General features: G+C 38.9%; 1 protein-coding gene across 2 annotated transcripts in view; it reads right to left on the reverse strand.

The window, feature by feature from the left end:
* The window catches only part of PHF2 (PHD finger protein 2), a 3,400,138-nt gene extending 3,376,786 nt beyond the window's left edge, over positions 1-23,352 (reverse strand). The window contains exon 1 of one of the 2 annotated variants that reach the window (XM_044078128.1): positions 22,934-23,352. In XM_044078128.1, the coding sequence (XP_043934063.1) occupies positions 22,934-23,031 (98 nt within the window). In that variant the 5' untranslated portion in view covers positions 23,032-23,352. The remainder of the gene's footprint in view (positions 1-22,933) is intronic. The other variant, XM_044078127.1, reaches the window with a different exon arrangement.
* Positions 23,353-23,638: the final 286 nt, after the last annotated feature.

The following is a 23,638-nucleotide window of genomic DNA, read 5'->3' on the forward strand; positions in this document are numbered from 1 at the left end:
ATGGTTTTATTTCTTTTTAGCATCCCTCCTAGTTACCTATTAAGTAATTAAGAAAGAAAACAGGGCTGGGAGAGAGTATTTATGTAAATCTGATTTACTCAATGGTATCTCATGAAGTCTAGCTATCAACTAGACAAAAAGTGCTTCATATTATTGAGTTGTTTTTAATTATTGTTTTATTAAAGTTCTGAGTGTCTGCAGTTCCCGACTTTGTTTAAGTACAAAGTAATATCATCTGAAATAAAGTCAACTCTTCTTGATTACTATACCAATTATATCCTTGCATTTCTAAGTCCCTTATTTTCTTTGCTAATGGCTCAAAACATAAAGCAAACATCAAAGAGGAAAGAGGACACACTTGCCTGGTTCCTCTGTTCAAACACAACTTAATATCAAGAGGAACCCTCCCACATTAATTCTTGCTACTGATCCTTCATATAAGCTTCTAATTAACTTTATTATTTTGTCAGGTAATGCAAATGCTTCCACTTCCCCACTCATAAGACCCCAACTTACTCTATCAAATGCTTTCCTTGCATCAAGACCCACTAATAACAGTGGTATTTTTTTGCATTCTACTTCCCTCTGTATCATCATTGTTCTATTAATGATGTCAAATGTTTGCCTCCCCTCCATAAAACCTCACTGATCCATATCTATTAATTTTGGCAACAACTTTGCCATTCTTTTAGATAGTACAGACAAACACTACAACCATGATTTAAAATTGAAATGCATGAGTATGAAGCTGGGTCTGATGGGTCTTTACCGTCTTTAGGTAACACAGTCTCCACTCTGGCAATGCAAGTCTTCAGTGCCTTCCACATATTTACACCATCAACTGCACAAACAGGGACAAAAGGTGGAATAGTCTTGATCTATATTATTAACAAGCATTTAACTCTAGGTTTGTTAAACAGGATGATGGCCTGGAACATATCCATGTACAAATCACCATAGACAAAGTCCCATACTATATACTTGCAAACTATAAGTCACACACTATGTCCCTAGAATACCATGGCTCGTACCTAGACCTACTGGAAACATTTAACACATTAAACCAAATACCCTATTCATGGGAGACTTTAACTACCCATCTATAGACTGGGAAACATACAGCGCCTCATATTCACAGGCACAACGATTCCTTGTCTTTATTAACACCAACACCCTTGACCAGACCGTGTGCACACCTACCACAGGTTCAAACATACTGAACCTGGTACTCACTAATATGGGAGAGTAAAGCACCCCCACCCCCACCCCCAGTGTCTTGTCCTCATTGGTAAGGTCGGGACACAAAGCTGCCTCCTTCAAAATAAAAATCAACTCAGTATCCCAAGTGAACCCTGTAAAAGTTATTCCAAAGCAAACTACATCCTATTAACAGATAGTTTGTCAAAATTCAATGCACCTCCCTACCCCAATTTCACAGCAACCTACACCAAATTGTTAACAGAGACCCTGTACAACCATTTTAAGTAACTGTATACAGGCTACTGTATCTACCAGAAGTAGGCCCAAAACAGATTCTAAAAACAAACCATACTGGTGAAATGCCAGCCGTAATAGGCTATATAACATAAGGAAAAAAGTCATGGCTAAAATCAGGAAGATCATCTCCTATAATGACAGGAGAGCTCTAATTAAACTAAACATAAATCTAAGAGAACTAATTAAGAAGTCCAACAAGGCCAATTAGGAGGTCAAGATACCCTCACAGGCTAAAGAAAACCACAAGGACTTCTACAGCTACTGCCAAAACATCAAAGGCACCACACATCAGTGTGCCAAACTGGTTAATGATGCCACCTTCACTAAGCAGAGGGACTTAAAAAATTTGCTGGTAGACAAATTCAGCAAAAACTTCACCCCTACTCTCCCAGCCTCCCCCCCGAAATACCAACTAGCATAACCCCTCCTACTATTAACCGGGGGCAGGTCCTAGTAGTGTTCACTAAGGTCACAAATCCAACCTCAATAGGCTCCAACAACAACTTGGGATGCCTCCTAAATACCTTGAAACATGACCTATCAGGATCACTTCACTCACTTTTTCAATTAAAGCCTCAAAACAGGCTTTGTACCATGAGAATGGAGGATTGCAGAGGTTATCCATTTCACAAGGGTGGACCATCAACCGACCCCAGAAACTACTTACCTATTAGTCTAACTAGTATAACATGTAAACCCATGTGACTAATTATCATGTCAATGATCAAAGACATAGGCAACCGTCAGACACCTTCAGACACTGGACTTAACACAGTTTGGCTTTATCAAGGGATCCTGTTGTATTTCTTTAAGAAGGTCACCAAGGCAAAGGATAAGGGGAAAACAAAGCATACTGCCTACCTGGACCTGGCTAAGACATTCAATACAATACTTCACTTGGATATAATTGACAAACTCAGCGAACAGGGCATAAACCCCTGCATAACTTGCTGGATTGCCAGCTGGCTCACAGACAGGACCCAAGATGTCAGGACTGGTGAGACCACCTCCACTAATAGATGGGTCACCAGTGGGGTACCTCAGGCCTCCGTGTTGATACTGCTCCTGTTTGGCATCTCCTTCTCAGAGAAAAAGACTAATGTCAAGGGCCTTCGGCTAACCAAGTTTACAGATGACTGCAAACTGGACGCTACCATAGATTTTCTCCATGACACAAACATCTTACAAGAGGGTCTAACACAGACAAATGACTGGTGCCAAAGTCACGGATTAAAACTCAATGTCAAAAAATGCATTATACTGCCTTTTGTGTAAAACTGCCACCCATTCTAATTACTTCATTGATAAGACCCCCATAAGTGTGTGTCCTCTTTTTTCCTTTGTTGTATGCATTATATTTAAAACCATTGACATTATATTTAGAACCATTGACAAAGAAAATAAGGGAGTCAGAAATTCAAGGAATTAACTAGTAGGGTAATCAAGAAAAGATGGATTTATTTGCAGATATTATTATTTTGTACCTGATAAAAACAGAAAAGGACAGTTCAGTATTGTGGAACGTTCTGAGACAAGTTCAAATCTTTCTGGGATACAAAATTAATGAAGATAAAACAAAGGCAATAGATATAAACTATGTAACCACACAAATTGGTTCAGCAATACCCATATTTATGGGGACATAATAAAATGAAGGATTTAGGACTACGGGTTAATAAGGATACTGTTATGGCAGCTTAGGATATGTGGGAAGAGAGTACACAAAAGACAGTACAAAAACTGAGAAACTGGAAGCTCTATTTTACAAATATAGATAGCAAGATACAAGCAGTGAAAATGTTTTTAGTTCCTTTAGTTTTATATACAGATCAGGCATACTTTTATTAAATAAGGAGACGTGGTTTTTAGCAATGTGAAATATTTCTTCTGGGAGGGGAATATGGCAAGAGTCAAGTGGGATAAGTTGATCCTTCCAACAGAACAAGATGGTTTGAGACTGTTTGATTTGAACGGTATTTCAGAGCTACACAGTTAAAGCTCCTATACACAGCACAAGCAGGAAGCTATAATTCAAAGTTGAAAGGGATGATGATGAAACCAGAAGTAGCACAAGAAATAAGGACAGACTGGGATTTTGGATGCAGATCCTTCATATATTCATAAAGTAGCAGAAAGTATTCTAAGAATTAAGCCATCACGGCAATGGAGAAATAAGATTCTGCCTATATGGATGACTGCAATTAGGGGTACAGAGAATAAGGAAGAGGGGCTGGAATTTACTGTACAAAAACTGGCAAAGGAACCAAGGTATCAGGAGTAAATAATTAGACAGGGAAAGGTAATAGAATGGGAAGAGACCAAGAATAGATCTGGACTGAAGGCTGGAGATTGCCTTCCCTATCAAGAACTGATATCAGAGTACAGGCAAAAAGAAAAGAAATAGGGGGATTCTAACTGGAAGACGCACTGGTAGAGTTTTTAATAGAAGCTAGAACAGAAGCTGATGTTAAAAAATGGATAATGAGTAGGGTACATAAAAAATTGTATGATAATTATAGGAATCAATCAGAGGAGGTTAGAAAGGATTGGGAAAAGAGACTGGATAAGTAATTCAAAAAGAAACAATGGGAGGATATATGCATGGCTCCCAAATAGGCAACGAAGTTTAGAAGATCCAAGATTTTTGCTAGGAAGTATTTATATATGTATTTTTATATCACAAGCAGTCTCCAAAGAATTATTCCTCACGTGGACTGCAAATGTTGGAGGTGTAATGGGAAAGAAAGAGGTAACTGGGAATATATTTTGGGAGTGTAATGAGCTGGCAGACTTTAAAAATTAAAGCAAAACTGGACCAGCAGTAAAGTAAATCAAACTTGGAAAAGAAAGTCCAGGATACACAACAACAAAAATCCAAGTACTGGAAACACTGAAGAAGGGCTAGTCTTGAAAGCTTTGTGATTGGAATAAAGTGCTTTTGCTACTATTTTTGGTTGCATTGCTTCACCCAGCATTTCCAGTACTTGGATTTCTGTTGTTGTATATCTTAGACTTTAAAAATTCCCTGCAAACTACTATGTCAGAATATTTGGGGAGCAAATTGGTGTACCCAAGGAAATTATTTTTTGAGCTGTGATACAGAATCAGAATTGCTTAGATATAGTAAGGCCTTGCTGAGTTTATTTCTGGTAGCTGCCAAAAATGGTTAATAGAAAATGGAAAACACAGTCTAAACCGCAGGTGTAAGATTCAAACTGCTGTGCTATACCCAGCTGTCTTTAAAGTATTCTTCCCTGAAGGAACAAAATCATTTTTTGATGAAGTGCATGCTAAGGAGGAAATACAAAAGTTAGTCCAACAAAAAGTGAGCTGTAAAACAGAAAGAGATTCTGCTTCTTGTTCTTTTGGTAATAAAGACCACAGAGAGACTGTACCTGTGAAACTTCTTCCAATGTTTCAACGGAAAATGTTGGAGTGAAGGAAGGGAGTATGAGAGCTGCCTAGAAGAATTGAGAGTATGTTGGAAACAAAGCAGTGGCAGGATTTGGGAGATGGAGACGAACAGTGATAAAACCAGTAAATGAATGTGGGATTACAATGGAATAATTACATGTGTGAACTACAACAGAACAAGAAAATCATGAAATACTGGACTTTCTCAGAATTTATTGAACTTGTGGGGGACACTAAAGCATATGCCATACTTCATGTCATTAAAGTTCAAAAAATGTTTTGGGGACGGGAAGAGGAGGGAGAAAGTTAACTGTAAGTAAAAAAAAATGTTTTTCTTATTAGCACCATTTTTGTGATGTATGGTTTTCTTTGCATGCTATAAAGTAAATTTTTCTCAGTTATTTTTGAGTGTAATGGGGAGTGTAAATAGGTGATGCTGTTTTTTCCCCTTTTCTCTTCTTGTTCAGTTTTAAGAAATGCAGGCAATGCAATGAAAAAAGCCTGGTTAAAAGAGCATGACAAAAGAAAAATGAATGTGCTTTTTCTCATTCCTGCATGGGGAAATCACTGGATTAAGGACCTTAGATTGATTTAGTAACAAGTTCTAAGAGTAAGCAAGTAAATGAAAAAGAATATTGAATATTATGAGGCTTTTTTCTACCAAACACATGTATGCTCAGTAGCAGTTCTGCAGCTGGTCTTCATGTCTTCACGATAAACAGAAACTGGCTGGCTGGCTCTCATGTCTCCACGGAGACAATCTGATAAAGATAAACTGGCTACAGGCTGGTGAAGAGTGAATGGCTGAAGGTAAAAAAACTGAGAAGAGAAATTGACTAGGACATAATGTCCTCTGAAAGTATTCAGGGGTTTCCCAGCTGGGAGAGCTATAAAGAAAAGACAAAACCAATTAGCACTTATTAGAAACACAGGCTGTTCCAAGCATCTTAGCATGTTTAAACTTTCTTTTAGATTAACTTAAGTCTGTAAGTGTGGCTGTCAGTTTGGGACTTTTGTTACTATTAGGAGAGTAAAACTTCACTATTTAAGATGTACATAGTTTTGTGTGCTGGTATTAGGTTAATCGGTTTTAGGGGGTATTGGTGTGTTTGTTTTTTGTTTTAGAGCTTTCAGTAAAACAAAAAGTTTTGTAAGATCTGACATAGGCTCAAATGGATATGACAAGAAACAAGTGTATAAAAGTTCAACCTGTCAAACAGTGTATGCATATAACACAAAAGCTGGAACTAGGCATTTAACAAAGAGGTGTTATACGTAAAAGGTGGGAATAATAACTTTTTAATGCAATCATGCTTTCTGTAATGTCTTTAATGTCAACAGTCTCACAGATAAACACAAAAAAGAAAGAGTAGTGAACTATATTAAAAATGGAGAGGGCAAATAGCTATGTTACAGGAGACACACTTAGAAAAAAAATGAACATGTGAATTTGATAAAAAAAGGTTTTCTGGGTGGTTATTCAGCGGAATACCTAGGACAATGGAAAAGAGCAGTAATTATATTAATAGCAAGAGGAGCTCCAACAGCAATAAAAGAGAATAAAAATGATAATAAGGGCAACTTTGCAGTGCTAAGGGGCTACTGACAAGGGAGCAGGATTACACTGCCATGTATTTATATTCCACCTAAAACTGCTATAATGGAATGTAAGAAACTTCTAGGAGAAATAATCAGTTTTCAGTAAAGAATATTACTTATAGATGGGGACTGAAATGTGACTTGCAACAGTGATGATGTATCTTGAGGACCCAGAAAGGAAAGTATAACAAAGGAGGGTAGATTTTTGAAAAACATGAAATTATTTGGCATGGAAGATATGAATTCAGTAATAGGAGTTCGGAGTAAATTTCCATATTATTCCCCAAGATATAAAAACTGGGCTATGCTAGACAGAATTTACATTTCACAGGAACATGTGCATTTAATTGAAGGTCTTGAGATATGCGCCCAATAACTATTTCAGATCGTGCACCAATAATAACTAAAATAAAAACACAGGGTAATGAAATAAAAATGAGACACTGGTGCTTTCCCACCTATCTGTTGAAAAACACCAACACAGCAGGAAAAACAATTTAGCGCTTTCATCCACCAAATCGTTGGACTTCCTCAGAATACAAACCAGACACTGAACAAGCATATAAATACCCGCCCAACTGAAGTCAATAGTACCACATAATGAATTCATTGAATAATTGATGCTTAATGCATAAAGACAAAATTAAAATGAAATGCCTAATGCTTGTAAAAATAATGAATACAAAAATGAAAACATACACAATATATGACCTATACATGTTAAATATTTCTTGTAAACCATAAAAATATATGAATATATATATATATATATATATATATATATATATATATATAAAATAAGTTGAATATAAAAAGCTCCTAAGTGCATATAAAAATACATACATGAGCAGTACACATAAAAAAACATATTATACAAAATGTATGAAAATATATGTGTTTAAAATTTTAAATGGCAAACATGGATTTAAGCTTGAGGAGACTAGCAATTGAAATGACATCATTAAGACCTGGAGAACATGCAACATTACACCTAAGCTGCCATCTGAGCTCCAGGAATTCAAGAAAAATATCACAGGGACCACATCTAGGGTCAACATCAACATTATCTAAAACCGAAAATTTAAATGAATGCAAAGGAAAAACTTTTATAAGTCTATAAAGGGCATTTCGCTCATCCTTTTTACTAATGTCATAATAATGCTGAAAAATCCTGCACCTAAATTCTCTGATGGTTTTGCCAATGTAAAAACAAGTACACTGTTGGCACAAAGCAACATCAACAATGTCCTTACTATCACAATTGTATCTCTTCTTGTGCTTGATTTTACCATAACCGTGTACAAAACATTCAACACCCTCAAGAATAAATTTGCACTGAGAACAGTGACCACATTTATTTACTCTACCTGTATATGAATTGGACACAATTCTTTCAATCATGGTTTTAAGACCGGTATCTTTTTGATAAACCACCAACGGTCTTTCACCAAGTTTGTTAAAAATATTCCCATCACATCTGAAAATCTCCCTTCTTCTTTTTTTTCTTCTTCTTTTGGCTTTTCCCGGTTAGGGGTCGCCACAGCGGATCATCTGTCCGCTCATGACTGGCAGTGGAGTTTTACGGTGTTGAGTTGCCAGCCCAGAGCCCAACCTTCCACAGAAGGCACACACACGTGCACATTCACACCTAGGGCCAATTTAGAGTGTCCAATCCACCTACTGCATGTCTTTGGGATGTGGGAGGAAACCGGAGCACCCGGAGGAAACCCACGTGACCACAGGGAGGACATGCAGACTCCGCACAAAAGGCACCCCAGCCGAGAATCGAACCAGAGAACCTCTTGCTGTGAGGCAGCAATGCTAACCGCTGCACCACCGTGGCCGCCCACATCTGAAACTCTTCCAAAAGTTATTAATGATGCACTTGATTTCCCTGTATTGTAAATTAAATGGCAAAATCAAGGCCTTACCATGAGACAAGTTGGTAGATACCAAACCAGAATCAACAGGATTAACAACTTGAACTAGGGACTTGCCAAGAAGGGGGTATAAAACCCAGATGAACTCTTCCCTGTGACTTCAGTAAAGATTTCTGTTTAAAAAATCCTCAGGATAACCCCTCCTCAAAAACATATCAAATAATTTATTGCATTCCTCTAGAAATAAACTTTCTTGACTAACCATCCTGGCCAATCTGACACATTGGCCTTTAACAATGGCCTTCTTTTGATGGATAGGATGCCAACTCTGGAAATGCAGGTAAGAATTTGAAAATGTTGGTTCCTGTATAATGTGGAATCAAAATTACCTAATTCCCTTGTCTTGGAAAGAAAGACATCCAAAAGATTGACATGTGTGGCATCAACTGACATTGTAAACCTTAAAAAATCTGTAGAAGAATTGATGAATTCAAAAAAAGCTTCAAGTCTTTCCTTAGTGTCAACCCAAAAAATAATGATGTCATCAATAAAGTGTTTATATAAACACCAACTATCTTTGAACTTAGAAGGAAAAATAAAATTAGTTTCCCAAAAGGCCATAACTATGTTGGCAAATACAGGTGCACAAGCAGCACCCATGGCAACACCCTGGATTTGCTTGAATAAATGGCCCTCAAAACTAATAAAATTATTTTGCAAAACTAAATCCATGAGACTACTGATAACCAAACTTTTATCATGTCCAAGGATAGGCACTAAATATTGAAAAAAACAGTCCTCTAAGTAATTTCTATTACTTCTTAACCATACCTCCTTCTCTTATTTATACTCTATTTTTAAAATCCATTTCATTTTATCCTACTCACTAGCTATAACTTCTGAATATATTTCTATATTCCCTAATAACTCTCGAATAATTTCCACTACCCATGCTTTAAATGCCTCTCTTTTTAACAGGTAGGAAGGAAATTGCAAGTGTCTCATTTTTACTTAATTGCACTACATTTTATCTTTATTTTTATCGGGGCATGATCTGAAATAATTATTGGATGTGTGTTAAATTAAAAGCATATATTCCTGTGAAATATAACTTTTATCTAGTTTAGCCCATATTGTACCTTGGGGAATAAGGCAGCAGAGAGCAGAAAAAGCGACTTTCTTGATTATAAGTATTTTTTAGCATTTTTTATTGCTGTTTTCGATTAATTGTGCTTTTCGACCACTGTTTGTGCTTATTTTGCTGTTATATTACCTGTTTTTCCTGTTTCTCTGTGCTTAAATTGTTGATTGCACTTCTTGGCTAAAGTTTTGCTTAAAAGTTAACAAACAGGCTAGCCTTTGATAGCAATTTAGTCGAATAACAAAGCATTTACTGTATTTTCTGTTGTTTGTTCAAAAAAACTAAAAAAAAACAAAAAAATACTTCTGCTTTCCTAACTTTCCTAGCTAGTTGTCCCAGAGACCAAATTTGCTGATCCCTGGGCTTTGTATTTGGTTCCTGTGTTCCTCCATTTTCTTGTGTGGCCAGAGGGAAGTTTCTTTACTCACCAGTGAGAGTGGGGAGTACTGAGCTGCCTGTTGTCCTCAGAGGAGTGGTTAGAGACAGCAACTAGTAATTCATTGGCCATTTTGGGTCATTTCCTGTTTTTTCCAGCCCCCTGCTATAAAGCACGCGTTAGCGCACTTTAGCGCGGAGTTGCCACAGGAGCACACAAGAGCAGCGGCGGTTAATCAAGGTTAAACTATTCGGGCTACCTAAAGTCCATTCTTCAAATTTTCCCCTTAAAACAGCCTTCCTTGAACTGTACTACTGATCTAACCAGCGTATCCTATAACTAAAAAGTTCATCTCTACTTGATTCCCAAGTAGACTATTCTCTATCTGTAAAGCCTAGCACTTGCTCCTACAGTACTTTTCATCTTGATATAGCACTTTTACTATAGATAGTACCCCACCAGCCTAAAACCCCTTTCTTGATCACCCACATCCCCCGGAGTCTTTTTTTAAGTTTTTTTGTCTATCCCTTCTAGCATGTCGAGGGATCAGTTGCTAGCGTCCTCTCCTGCTCAGCTGGTGAACCTGGGAATATTGAGGCAATGTTACAATTGCCTCATGTACACAGACAACCCTCTCCTTCTCCCACAAAACACAAATACATGCGAGAGATGCAAATATACAGCCAAACTGGAGGCTGAGCTCTCTCAACATAAGACTGGCAAGACCAGACAGGAGGAGAAGGGTACCACACACACCACACACCCGGTCTCACATAGTACTATCACAACTTCAAATCACACACATAAACACACAAAGACATACTCGGAGGCTCTGATCAAAAATCTACCAAAACAGCAGAGGCCACCAAAGCAGACACCCAAACAACTACCACCTCAGGACACAACACATGCAACACATAGACCACACAGTCAGTGTGCCAAACAGTCACAGCCCTTAAGGCCAAACACAATGCCAGACACACTCGTCATTGGTGACTCCATAGTCAGACACACTGACGTCCTGCTCACCAGATTGAATAAGGAGAAGGTCACAGTAAGCTGCCTGTCGGGCGCTAGAATCCGCCACATAACGCAAGCACTCAGGTCTCTCAACAGCAGGTACAAGTATGACTCAGTCATTGTCCACGCTGGTGTAAACGACCGGAGACGTACCTCCTTGGACTACATGAAAAGAGACATTGAGGAGCTCTCTGATTATGTAGCCCAGGCAGGTATGACCCTGACCTTGAGCAGTATCCTACCTTCACCAAGAATGATGCCACAATACAGAGATAAGATGATCAGCTTTAATAATTGGCTTAAACTCTGGTGTCATTCAAAGGGGATGCAATGTCTGTCTGCCTGGGATGACATGCTGGACAAGCCATGCTGCTTCGCAAGGGACGGCTTGCACCTGTCACCCCTGGGCTTCCGGATATTGGCAAAGGCTCTTGCCACCCCCATAGTGCCTTTTTTAGGCAAGGCTCAAATTCTAAACCTACCACCCTAGAACACAAAAAAGGAAAAAAACTAAGGGTAATGCTGCTCAATGCCAGAAGTCTCAACCTCAAGATGCACGCACTCGAGGCCCTTTTCAGTATGGAGAACATCGATGTCTGTGTTGTGACTGAAACCTGGTTCAAGGCTCCTGAGGGCACCCCAGCACTATCAGGTTTTACCTCATACCATGCGTTCCGGCCCCAAAATCCGGACAACACCAAGAAAGGAGGGGGGTGTCCATATTCATCAAGGACACCCACACCTCAAGGTTGGTAGCAACGCACGATGCATCGGAGAACATCCAGGTGCAATTAACCATAGGCAAAACTGCTCTGCAATTTGTAGCATGTTACAGGCCACCCTCTCAAACTCAGGAAACTCACATAGCTTTCCTGAAAACACTGGAGGGGATAAATGTATCTCCAAACACCATCATACTAGGTGACTTCAACTACCCTAATATAGACTGGGATCACTACTCAAGCCCAAACACTCTAGCCCAAAGGTTCCTGGAGTTCATAAACTCAAATGCCATGGAACAACTAGTCACCATCCCCACAAGAGGTGAAAACATACTTGACCTCATCATCACGAACATGGGATCACAATGTTCAACACCGGAAGTATACCCCTCACTGGTGAGATCAGATCATAAACTAATCTCACTGGAGGTCCTCATCCCGCCCCCACCTGAGATAAAAAAGACCACAGTGAAGAACTTCTCAAAAGCCGACTTCACACTCCTAAAGACTAGTGTGGTCTCTTTTAAGGCCCCCAAGCCGGCGGTAAACATTACTCAAGCCGCTGAATCACTTACAAATGCCTTTTACCAGCACCTACAGGATTGCATGGATCAGGCAATCCCAAACAAAACAAAGACTCTTTGTACCAAAGGCAAGCGTCCAGTCCGGTGGACCCCAGCCATAAACAAGCTCTACAACAAAAGGAGGAAGCTACTACAAGATAGAGCAAAATCCTTAAAAGGTAAGACACCTTTGATCATCATAAGTAAAAAACTAAGAGCTCTCATAAAATCATCCAAGGCAAATTTTGAGAGAAAAATCGCTAAGGACTCAAAAGACAATCATAAGGCCTTCTTTAGCTATGTTAGAAACCTGGGAGGAAACTCCCAGATATGCTCAGAATTAGTTCAAAATGATGTGAAAATTACTGAACCTACAGACATTGCCAATATACTGGCTGACAGGTTCAGTGCAAACTCCCCCCCCCAAAAGGAGAGATATCTATACCAGAGGATTGTAGCCCCCCAAACATCTCTAACGCCCAGGTGAGAACTGCTCTCTCTCTAAGGCGAAAAACACAGCATCCATGGGACCGGTTGGTGTCCCCAGCTGTGTGCTCCACGAACTCAACGAGGAATTAAACCCGCAGTTAGGACAGCTGTTTAATCTTAGCCTCACCTCAGGATACGTACCCAAGGAGTGGCGCACGGCAACTGTGGTCCCACTTCACAAAGGCGGTGCCTCCACCGACCCTGGAAATTACCGTCCCATCAGCTTGACAAGCCTGATCTGCAAAGCCATGGAGAGGATCATAATGGAACTCATAAATAAAGACATAGGGAACTTGCAGACTTTGGATCCAACCCAGTTTGGCTTTGTCAAAGGCAGATCATGCCTTTTAAACTTGGTCGACTTTTTCAAAACAGTCACCAAGGCCATTGACGAGGGAAAGGCAGTCCATACAGCCTACCTCGACCTGGCAAAGGCTTTCGACACAATACCCCACTCAGGTATCGTTGAAAAACTCATCAGCTTAAATGTAAACCCATACATCACAAGATGGGTTGCAAACTGGCTGAGTGACAGAACCCACAGGGTCAGAGTTGCTGGCGCCATGTCAGACTCAAAGCCTGTCACAAGTGGGGTCCCACAGGGCTCAGTCCTGGGCCCACTCTTGTTCGGCATCTACTTTTCTGATGTACAAGCAAACACAGGAGGGTTATGGCTGACAAAGTTTGCAGATGACTGCAAACTGGGCGCCATAGTCGAAAACACATCTGACACAGATATCCTTCAGAAGGGTCTCACAGAGGCGGATAACTGGTGCCAGAGCCATGGCCTAAAGTTAAACGCCAAGAAATGCATAGTCATACCCTTCGGGAAAAACAAGGTTACCCCTAGCTACCATATAGGTGGCAATCCACTGAGCACAGAAGAAGTTATCAGGGATCTGGGGACTCAGGTTGACAGTAACCTTTCGTTTGACACTCACGTTGCCAAAGTAGTTAGGAAGACCTTCTACATTGCCCACCTGATCATGAAGGGATTCACATCTAGATCAAGGGAGGTCATCGTCCCCCTGTACTTATCACTCATCAGACCAATGATTGAGTACAATGCCCCATTCGGAATGTATCTGACCCGACACCTGCAGCAGCTGGAAAGGCCCCAAAAGTTCCTCACCAAAAGGATAAAGGGTCTCAAAAAATGTCTTATGCTGCCCGACTGAAAGAACTTCAGCTCTATTCAGTCGCACCGCTTGCTCAGAGGTGACCTGTGCCTGACATACAAGGCCATGTCAAACCCAGATTTGATGAACATGCTTCACCTCAAAAAATCTAGATCCCTCAGAACTACAAGGGCGGGAGACTTAAACCTTGACACGGTTATTAATAGGACGTGCTGGAGGGACAGATTCATCACCCAAAGACTCCCTATGCTGTGGAACAAAATCCCGGTACATGTGAGGCAGAGCACCTCGCTGGCCGTGTTCAAGAGACATCTTGACCAATGGATGGGAGATAGCAGATATACCCCAGGGATTACCTCAGTGTCTCTGCTTGACAGAGGCACAGCAAAATAATGGGCATAGTTTTCTTCAAACTAAAGGGGTGGCGAAAGCCACAAAAACTCTGGGCTAGGCTTATAAATGCCCTTGGGCAGATAGCCTAGTATGAACCTATGAACCTATGAATATGTAAATTATTTCCAATTTCCTACTACTGAATTCACATATTTCATACCAAATATTTTCTTTAATTTTTGTCACATGTTCCCTTCTACACCCCCTAATAAATCTTCACTCTTGCAAATCAAGTTCCAGTCCCCACCTACAAGTAACATTCCCTGCTGAAAGTTGATTATATCTCCAAAAATATATCTACCAAAATGTTGTTAAGTTCCATAACATCAGTTATTGGTGAAATATAAATACATGCCAGCATATTCCTCCTCCCTTGCCAACAGCCCCTTACTACCACAATATCTGCCACTATTGTCTTTTTTCCTTTCTCTATCACTACTTGAGCTCCTCTAGCAATTCGTATAATTACTCCCCATTTCCCTTGTCCTTGATATTCTGCTGAATATCTATTCTGAAACCCTTTCTATGTCAAATTCACCTGCTAATTTCTTTCAAAATGTGTCTGCTGCAGCTCTACTATTTGCACTCAGCATTTCTTAATGTAATTCAATATTTTTCTTTTTTGTCTATACCTGCACGGCTATTTACATTCCAAGATAATAGTAATAGTGTAGCCAATATGATAAAAAGCTGTTGTTCCCACCTATTACACATGTCAGTTTTTGAATGTGTATTTCTAACTTTTTTCTTTTGCCATGTTTGGCAGGCTGATCTTTTTATAGAGTTGTTCCTTCTTACGTCCATTTGATCCTATATTACATTTTTCAAGATTTTTTTTTAATGAAAACCCTCAAACAAAAAAACTAAATACATTTTCAAAACAACACTGTCCCTTATTAACTTTGAACAAACCCTTATTAACTTTGAACAAACACACAAAATTATGTATATCATCCAAAACTGAAGTTTAACTCTCCGGACAGGACCTGACTTTAGGCTCTGTGTTTCTAAAGCACAGCAGAAAAATCCACTTAAGATGTACTGATGAGGACAAAAAAATACCAAAGCACTGCATGTCTACAGCTAGTGGGGTTTAGTTTTACTGACCTGAATGTACCCATAAAGATTTAAAAAGTAATGAGAATTTAGAAGCCATGTAGATGAAACACTGTTATGTCCTTAAGGCGTCATTTGCATATATCCCATTGGCCTCAACTACAGGAGATTTAAGGTGTTACACAGTGAAAATTCTAGCTTGGCTGGGCCTTCCTTGTAGTTTTTATTGAAAGGCTTGTCTGTGTAGATCTTTCTACCCTTTGGATTGGATGGTATTATATTTTACAGAGAGATCCAGAACTACCAACACTGAACAGTGCCACTGATTTCTTGCCAAAAGAAGATCATTAAGGACTCTTACCAGTGTTGCCTCAGTGCTACTCATTAACTGTATGATAAAACTCTTAAGCTGCTTACAAATGACTTTTTGAAGAATGTTTCCCAAAAAGGGAAAGTTAGAGACTGGGCAATAGCTATCAAAATTATTAAAATCCATAGGTGGCTTTTTGAGGGTGGGGATAACAATGTCTTCCATCAAGGCCGATGGAAAACCTTTGTCTCTAAAAGATGAAACCTGAATATGAAAAATGACTAGTCCAATCACATCTAAGCTAGCCAACACCAAGTTTGATGGTCAAGGATCCAGTCCACATGATGTTGGTCACACACTTGAGAGAAAAAAGTGAACTCTTTGTAACCAGGAATCTCAAAAAAAAAAAAAAAGTCACCATACGGCTCATGGGGTCAGCTGGAAGAACAACAGATCTGACAGTGACAATCTTGTCAAAGAAAAAACATACAGCAGACTCACATTGTGAAACAGTTAATACTTTTCTAGTGCATAGCTAGGCTGTGCTGCACAACCACTCCACCACATAGAAGAGCACTGTTGGGCAGATGGTTGCTGAAGAGATCCTCCCAGACATAAAATCTGCCTTCTTCCAGGATATCTCTGCCCGGTAGATAGCATATTATTCATCCAGGTCAAGCCTTTCACTCCACATTTTGGATGTTAGCAATGCTTCAACCCATTTCCCTCTCTATATAATAATCAATGATCATAATCAAACCATGGTTCATATTTCCCAGTAAAGATCTGGCAAACATAACCTGGGGGTCTGAACTCAACAGCAAAAGACAGTGAATTACAAATTCTGACAAAGGTGTCTGCTGACACAGCACAATTCTCTGTAAGAAACTGAAAGATCACAGTAGAAAAAAGTTTAGGGTTTATACAGGAAGTTGAATGAATGACCTTTAGTTTACAACTGGGGAGACTTTAGCATGGCTGTTCCAAGGCAAAAAGAACCAGTAAATGGTCGGATTGAGAAACTGTTTCCACCACCAATTCTGACATCATCCCATCCATCAGGAAAACCATGTCCAATGTATGTCCAAATTTATGATTCTGCAGCGGTATTAACCTGAGTAAAACCCAAAGACTTTCATAATACAATTTACTGGCAAGAAAAAGTGACTTGTTGTCCACCCTTACATCAAAACCACCAAGCACAATTAAGTGCTGGTAACCAGTAACTGAGCTGACAAGGAAATCAGCACACTCCTGATGGAATATCCTTGGACAACTTGGTGAATGGAAGATGATGAAAAACCTACAGTTTTGTTCCTGCAACTACAACATGCTCAAAGAAGATGTTTTTCCTCGTGGCAACCTGGGCAATTCATAACCTAACATTGCTATAAATTGCAACACACTCCCCAATCCTACCCCGCCTTGGCCACTGTAATACTGACAGTTCAAGTGGAATGACTACAGCTAAATATGGGCCAAAATTCTCATCCAGCCATGTCTCAGTTATAAAAGCAAGGCTGACTTCACACAGAAGGTCAGAGATGATCCCTGACATTGCAAATTGATTATGCATTAGTACATAGCGCCCTTATTGCAGCCTTTAAATAGTGTGTCCCCACTACCACTGTTGGTGGTGAAATGGGAACCTGGGTACCATAAGAAGACATGGGCTTCTATGGTAATCCAAAGGAAAGCACCATTACGCCTCCATCGCACAACAAGACTGCATATAAAAGTACCCAAGCTGTCCACCCACAATAGGACCATGACGTTTGTGCACAGTGTGTAAATACCTACAGAGCTGGAAGACAGGTATAGGTAAATGGGGTGGGATGAAACAACGCATGACAAAATCTAGTGATTGGAATAACAGTTAAGTTGTTTACCACACAGACAAAAGGTAGAGGGTTTGATTCTTCTCACTTTTGAGGGAAATTGGCTAGGCGTAAAACGGCTCACAAAGGCAGACAGCCTAGTATTTACCTATGATCCTACGTGAATCTTAAATGGCACTAGGCATATATTATGACAGTCCTTCTGTGGCACATGCAGTTAATACAGACTTGTATAGCATTTCTATATCCCTAGACTGTGGTTTGAATCTGGGACTGTATGTGTACTAAACAATGTGGACAGAAATTTGGGGGGTGGCCTATAAAAAGGTATACTATAAAATAAGGTCATATTAACTGGAAGTACAATAAAAATATATCAACAGAAACAAATGTAGAAAATGAAAATTCAAATAATTAAATTGATAGTTAAATAAAAACTATAACATTTTCAAAAAATGTGCACCTTGTAAAATTACAAATAAAACTTAAAGAAAGGTTACTAATGCAAACTCTAAGAAATTTAAACAAAGTAGATGTTAAAATAACCAGCTCGATAAGCAGCCATTCAGAATAATGTCAAAATCAATTACCTGAAAATAATTACTGGAACTCTAAATATCAAAGATGATAAAAATGAAAAATGAAATGGGATTAAAACATTAACAAAGTTTTGATACTAGTTGCATTAGCAACTACTGTAAAAGTACATGAATTAAGACCAGCAACAGGAAACAGATGCAATACCTCCTAAGCTCTAATACAAGCTTGGACTCCAATAGAAACTGTAGGTCTTTTATAAAGTTATGTAGAGGTAAACAAAGTCAGCAGGAGGAAAAAGATGCAATACATTCTCAGCCCTAGCACTAACTAGGGATCTAGCAGAAACCGTAGGTCTACTTAAGGACTTCCCAGCTCAGTACTCCATAACTGTCAATTTTTCAATATTGTGCAATGCAATATGTTCATAATACCTTCACAGTAGCAAATATGCTAGTTTCCAAGTCCCAATAACCAGTAATCAGCAGCAACAAAACAACATCAGGCAAGTAAATAATGCCCTGAAGAAACAGGTATCCAAGTTAAACAGAGAGGATAGGACAAGAAAATACTAGACAAAGTATCAATCCTTAACATATCTGTTGCATGCCTCAACCCTCTTCAGAGTTCTCATTCCAGCCTACATAAACAGTTTGAATCAGGAACAGCCAACAAATTAAATCAAATAGCATCGGCTGAGGTTACCCTACTTCAGCACCAAACCAGAAATCCAGGCAGTGCATAGGAGTACGAAGGTAGTTCGTAAGAGCTACACAGCTCTCACAATTCAATGTAGCACACTTTAAAACACAATAATAGTCAGCTTAGCACAGGAAACAAACAAATAACTACTCGCTAACAATGAACTAGCAATCACAAACACTCAGCTAAACAGTCACTCGTTGCCACCATCTTGCCAGTTCCAGCACCAGAAACGACTAGTACAATTATGTCATCTGGCTAACTTAAGCCAAGACTCTTATCAATATCACTGTATCAAGTACACATAACTGTAGCCAGCTCTAAATGATTGCAAATGTTACACAGCCATTGTAGTGATACCTTTCATGACTACAACTTAGTGTGGTACTGGACAATGCCAAAAAAAGACCAAACTAGTAGTTGAATTCTTCTAGGTAAAGCTGAAGTTTTCCTGTGCAATAGAAGGTACACTTGCTCTTTAATAGAATACTGATGTTCCCCTTATTCATAAGACAATCATTCGGCTTGTAACAGAAGTGCAAAAAAGGGTGGTGGATTTTAGAAGGGAAAAAATGCCTTGTGAACAAGTGATGCCTTCCCTAAACAAGTGCTGTTTTGCATGTGGGTGGACAGGTGTGGTGAGGGCAAAGTTGGGCCCAACACACTTCAGATACAGGAAATCAGAACCCTACAATAAAACAACCATACCTTCAACCAGCAAGGAGAACAACGACAATATATCAGATATACTACAATTTAAAAGATATAGCAAGATTAGCAAAATTCAACTGAATGTGCATGTATATTTTAAACAATTATGATGCACAGTCTGAAAAAGATTTATCTTCCTAATTATCAAATAACTGACCTCTACACCAAAAATGGAGAAGCAAACATTGTGTCCTTGCTTTCAGCTGAGAAAAGAAACCTTACTGATGTTTGCTCCAGTCCTTCTTAGCAAAGAGAGAGATATGTATTTATTTACTTACTTATATTTGGTTACTGAGAATTTCCCGAATGGGTTAAAGAAAAATCCTCCAACATAATTTATCTTGTGTTGAGGTTCTCCTGAAATGTAGAACAAGTGCTCAAAATGTTGTCTTGGTCTCTGGAATAAGTTCTAAATCCAGTGGCAAATACTCCAAGAGGCATGATTAAATGAGTGTGAAGTATGAGGAAAACTCCAACATGTAAGTATAAGGAAGTGGTTACTAGTAGAAATCAAATATTCTTGTGTCCATGGGTTGAAAATACATACACAACATATAAGCATGAAACTGGAGTAGGATAACATATTCAGGAGTTATCTGAAAGACCCATGGTGGATGGGTGAGGAAGAAAGAGGGATGCTGCATTCATTAAAAAGGAATAGTAATCACTACCCATGATGGAACATCATACATTGTTTTGCAGTGCATTCAGCTTTGTGGTAACAGAAGATATCCTAAAGCATGAGTTAGTTTTTGTGGTATTTTCATCATGCTTATCCTTCCTAGAACATATTGCCCAGTTTGCATGATATATGAGGTGATGCACGTAAAGACTGCTAGCCTCAGTGCTGTTAAAATGCATTACCTACAAAATTAGGAAAAGTTACCAATTTATTTAACTTAGTTAACAGGGTGTTACAAAAGTAAATAATGGTTGGTCATGAAGGGGATAACCATACATTATGTTTGTCAATATGTTAACTTGTCACATGGGGGGAAAAGAAAAAAAATATGTTTCTTGTGCAGACCAGTCTGTTCAGAATGATGTTTAGAGTCTTTCTCTTTGGCTCTCCACTAGCATTCAACAGTGCCAGCTTGCAGTTCTGAGTCTAAACATAAAATGTCAAAATCACTGTTAATCTTCGGTTAGGACCTCTAAACGTACAAAATATAGTACTGTATATGAACACCAAATTATTCCAAAAGATGACCAAAAGAAATACCTAATTAACACCTTTCATTCTTCTTTCCACCATAACTACACATTTCTTTAGTTAATATTGTATGCATAAAAGGCAGATAAGATGCAAGAAAATCCTGTTAAAAGTTTTAAAGCTGTCCACTCTAAAGCAAATATATTAAACAAAGATAACTTGTCTACAGAAATCTTATCAGAATAAACAGGAATGTTAACACATTTACCAGTTCTGAAAGACTGTCAAACAATCCACCATATACAAACCTGTCTATAAAACAAACCTGTATCAGACCACGGGCTATTACACGCTTACACTGCCTAACTTTTATCTCGCAATCCTCCTTCACCAAACTATAAGACAATGTAACTGAGCACAATATGCAACACATGATAAAATATGAGAGTAGAAGCGTACAGCACAAATGAATAAAAGACACTAGCTTGTAATATTAGTGGAGTGCATCATAAATCGTTATGAATTAACGCTTCAAAACATCACCTGGCAGTTTGAAAAATTCACTTCTTCAAGAAGTACAGAGTTTCTGAGAGCCAAAGTGAATGGTGTACGTGAACAATTACTGATACAGTTGAGATGTATACACCTGCATACTACCGTTTACTACTTTTTGCATGTTTGTTTTTGTGAAAATCCTTTCACTAAACTGCTATACACATACTGGTTTAAAAGATGCTACCCAACACGCATTACATTAAGTGCCCCCACCCCATGGAAGATGACACTAATCGGATACTAACATTTTCATTCCAATGTTTATCTACTATAACAGTCCACTTCAGCGGGTCTTACATGTTACAGCGTCAATGTTTAATTCATTTTTCACAACACGCTTACTTCCTGCACAGGTATGGTTTGTAAGTGGTTGGGAGTGGCCTCCCAAAATCCTATTAATATTCTGAACTGTCAACAGCGACTGTCACTGGCCATCAAAGCTGGTTTACAACCTCCACAGATAAGTAATTGCCAAGACGTGTGTGTGTATTGTACGGCAGCGCAGCAGGTACTTCATATTCATTAACTTCGATTAATGCAAACCGTTCGAGAGTTAGTACTCTTGCTTCCCTGTCATGGTGTACTCAATTCATTTGTTAAACGGAACGAGAAGCAAAACTGAAGTCACTAACTTAGAAAAACTTGTACTTCCACTTGAGAAACAGGCATAGTAATTCACCAGACTTATTATTCATACATATTCGACTAAAATGCCTTGTCAAACAAGTCATAATCACTAGACCATACACAAGTCAGTGTCGCGATCCATATGAAGTACCATCACTTACAAGCAAAGGTGTCAAACAGAATGCAAGTTTTGTTCTCTCGCCCAAATCAAAGCCAATACCAATATGCCCTTATTGTACGTACTAAACAATATACAAACTCCGATTATGATGAGTCACTACCTTTAAACGTACAAACAAATATTTCGCATACAGTACAGTTTATTCATAAAGGGTTAACACATAAACGCGCGTAAATATTAGCTAGTAAAGTAGGACAGAACACAGAAGACTATCGTTTAGATACTGTTATGACCCCAAAAAAATACACAAAGAACACAGCCCCCCAACGACGGAATGGACTGCCAAGCCTTTGTGGCCATTAATATCATATTCACAACTTTTCAGTTTGATTTTTTAGCGAATGCAAGCACATATCACCCTGACATAAAGCATCAGTCACTGTGTCCCCAAACTGCTTAAAACCGGAGAACAAAAAAGAACAAATGTATACTTCACTATGTTCAACACGGACTATAGAAATCATTCCCACTTAAAAAGGAGCTTTTTGTTACAAAAAAATCACATGCGTCCATATTTCTGTCCTTTCAAACAGCTGATCCATTCGTTCGTTCAAGTCATGCAATCAAGTCGAAACGTCTTTAACAACTCAAAATGTAATAAACATGCACATTTTAAATACATTTATACTACAGGAACTGTCCGTAGCCAATTTGTAACTTATGCCGTTTTTTAACAAAACCATGTACCGAAACAAAAAAAGTATTTCAACCAAAACTGCGATTTGGTTCAGTATTCACCCTTTTACTAGTACTATACAGTAAACGGGGGATGTGTTTACATGTTACAGCACAGTGTACTAAGTACATAGATGTTTGAACCCAGTAAATAACAAAACTCAACATTTCAAATACTGTCAAACCCGTTCAATTATTTTTGTAAAAAAAAATGTCACAACGCCGATCGTAGCTCCGCCTCCCTCTTTCAGAAGGCCTCGGTCTTAAAAAATGCATTTATGTCAGTAGTGCTGTTGCTTTTTACCTTACCATATAAAAGGGCCAGAACAAAACAAAATAAAATATTTGCGTTTACCTGCCGTGAAACCAGTCCTTACAAGCATCGCATTCAATCATAAACCGAGTTACGTCGTAAGGTAATCTACAGATGCAATAGACTGGTACAGTCGCCATGTTAGCTACCTCCAAAACAACACTGGAGACCGCAGGGTTGACACTAGCTTCGCAAAAATGTAATTAAGTTTGTACGCCAAAAGACGTCTAAATTCAAAAGGAGTCTAACCGCTCATGATGAAAATGCATCGCTATAAACTTGTTCTGTTTATGTTGTTTTGCATTTGCTTGGCAAGCTGTATTTTTTTATTTAAACGTTTAGTGGAAGTGCACTATAGTGTGTGCCCCCTGGTGACAGTACAGTATCGAGTCCTTCATAAACAGTAGAAAATGTATCGTCTGGTAAGGTTGTTACGTCAGCATTTTAACATTGTAATAAGAGCAATAAAGCTCGCGTGGAGGGTAGGAAGGCAGCCCGGACCCTGAACAAATAAAAACAGAGGAGGACCTCTCCTGTCTTTATGCTAATCATGAATATGAAAGCTGTGATACGAAAACAAATAGTCTTTGTTTCCGTGACGAATGGCAATCCATAATGTATAGGACTACCATGTGTAGTCCAATGCACGTGTCCGGTTCTTAGTTTTTTATTTTTGTATTTTGTACTTTGTCAGTTGCGATCATTTATGATTGTTGCACAATGTAACTATTTGGGATATTCAGTAGT

The sequence above is a fragment of the Protopterus annectens genome, chromosome 7.part0 (genome assembly GCF_019279795.1).
Source record: "Protopterus annectens isolate FY-2018-M chromosome 7.part0, PAN1.0, whole genome shotgun sequence".
NCBI classification, from domain to species: Eukaryota; Metazoa; Chordata; order Ceratodontiformes; family Protopteridae; genus Protopterus; species Protopterus annectens.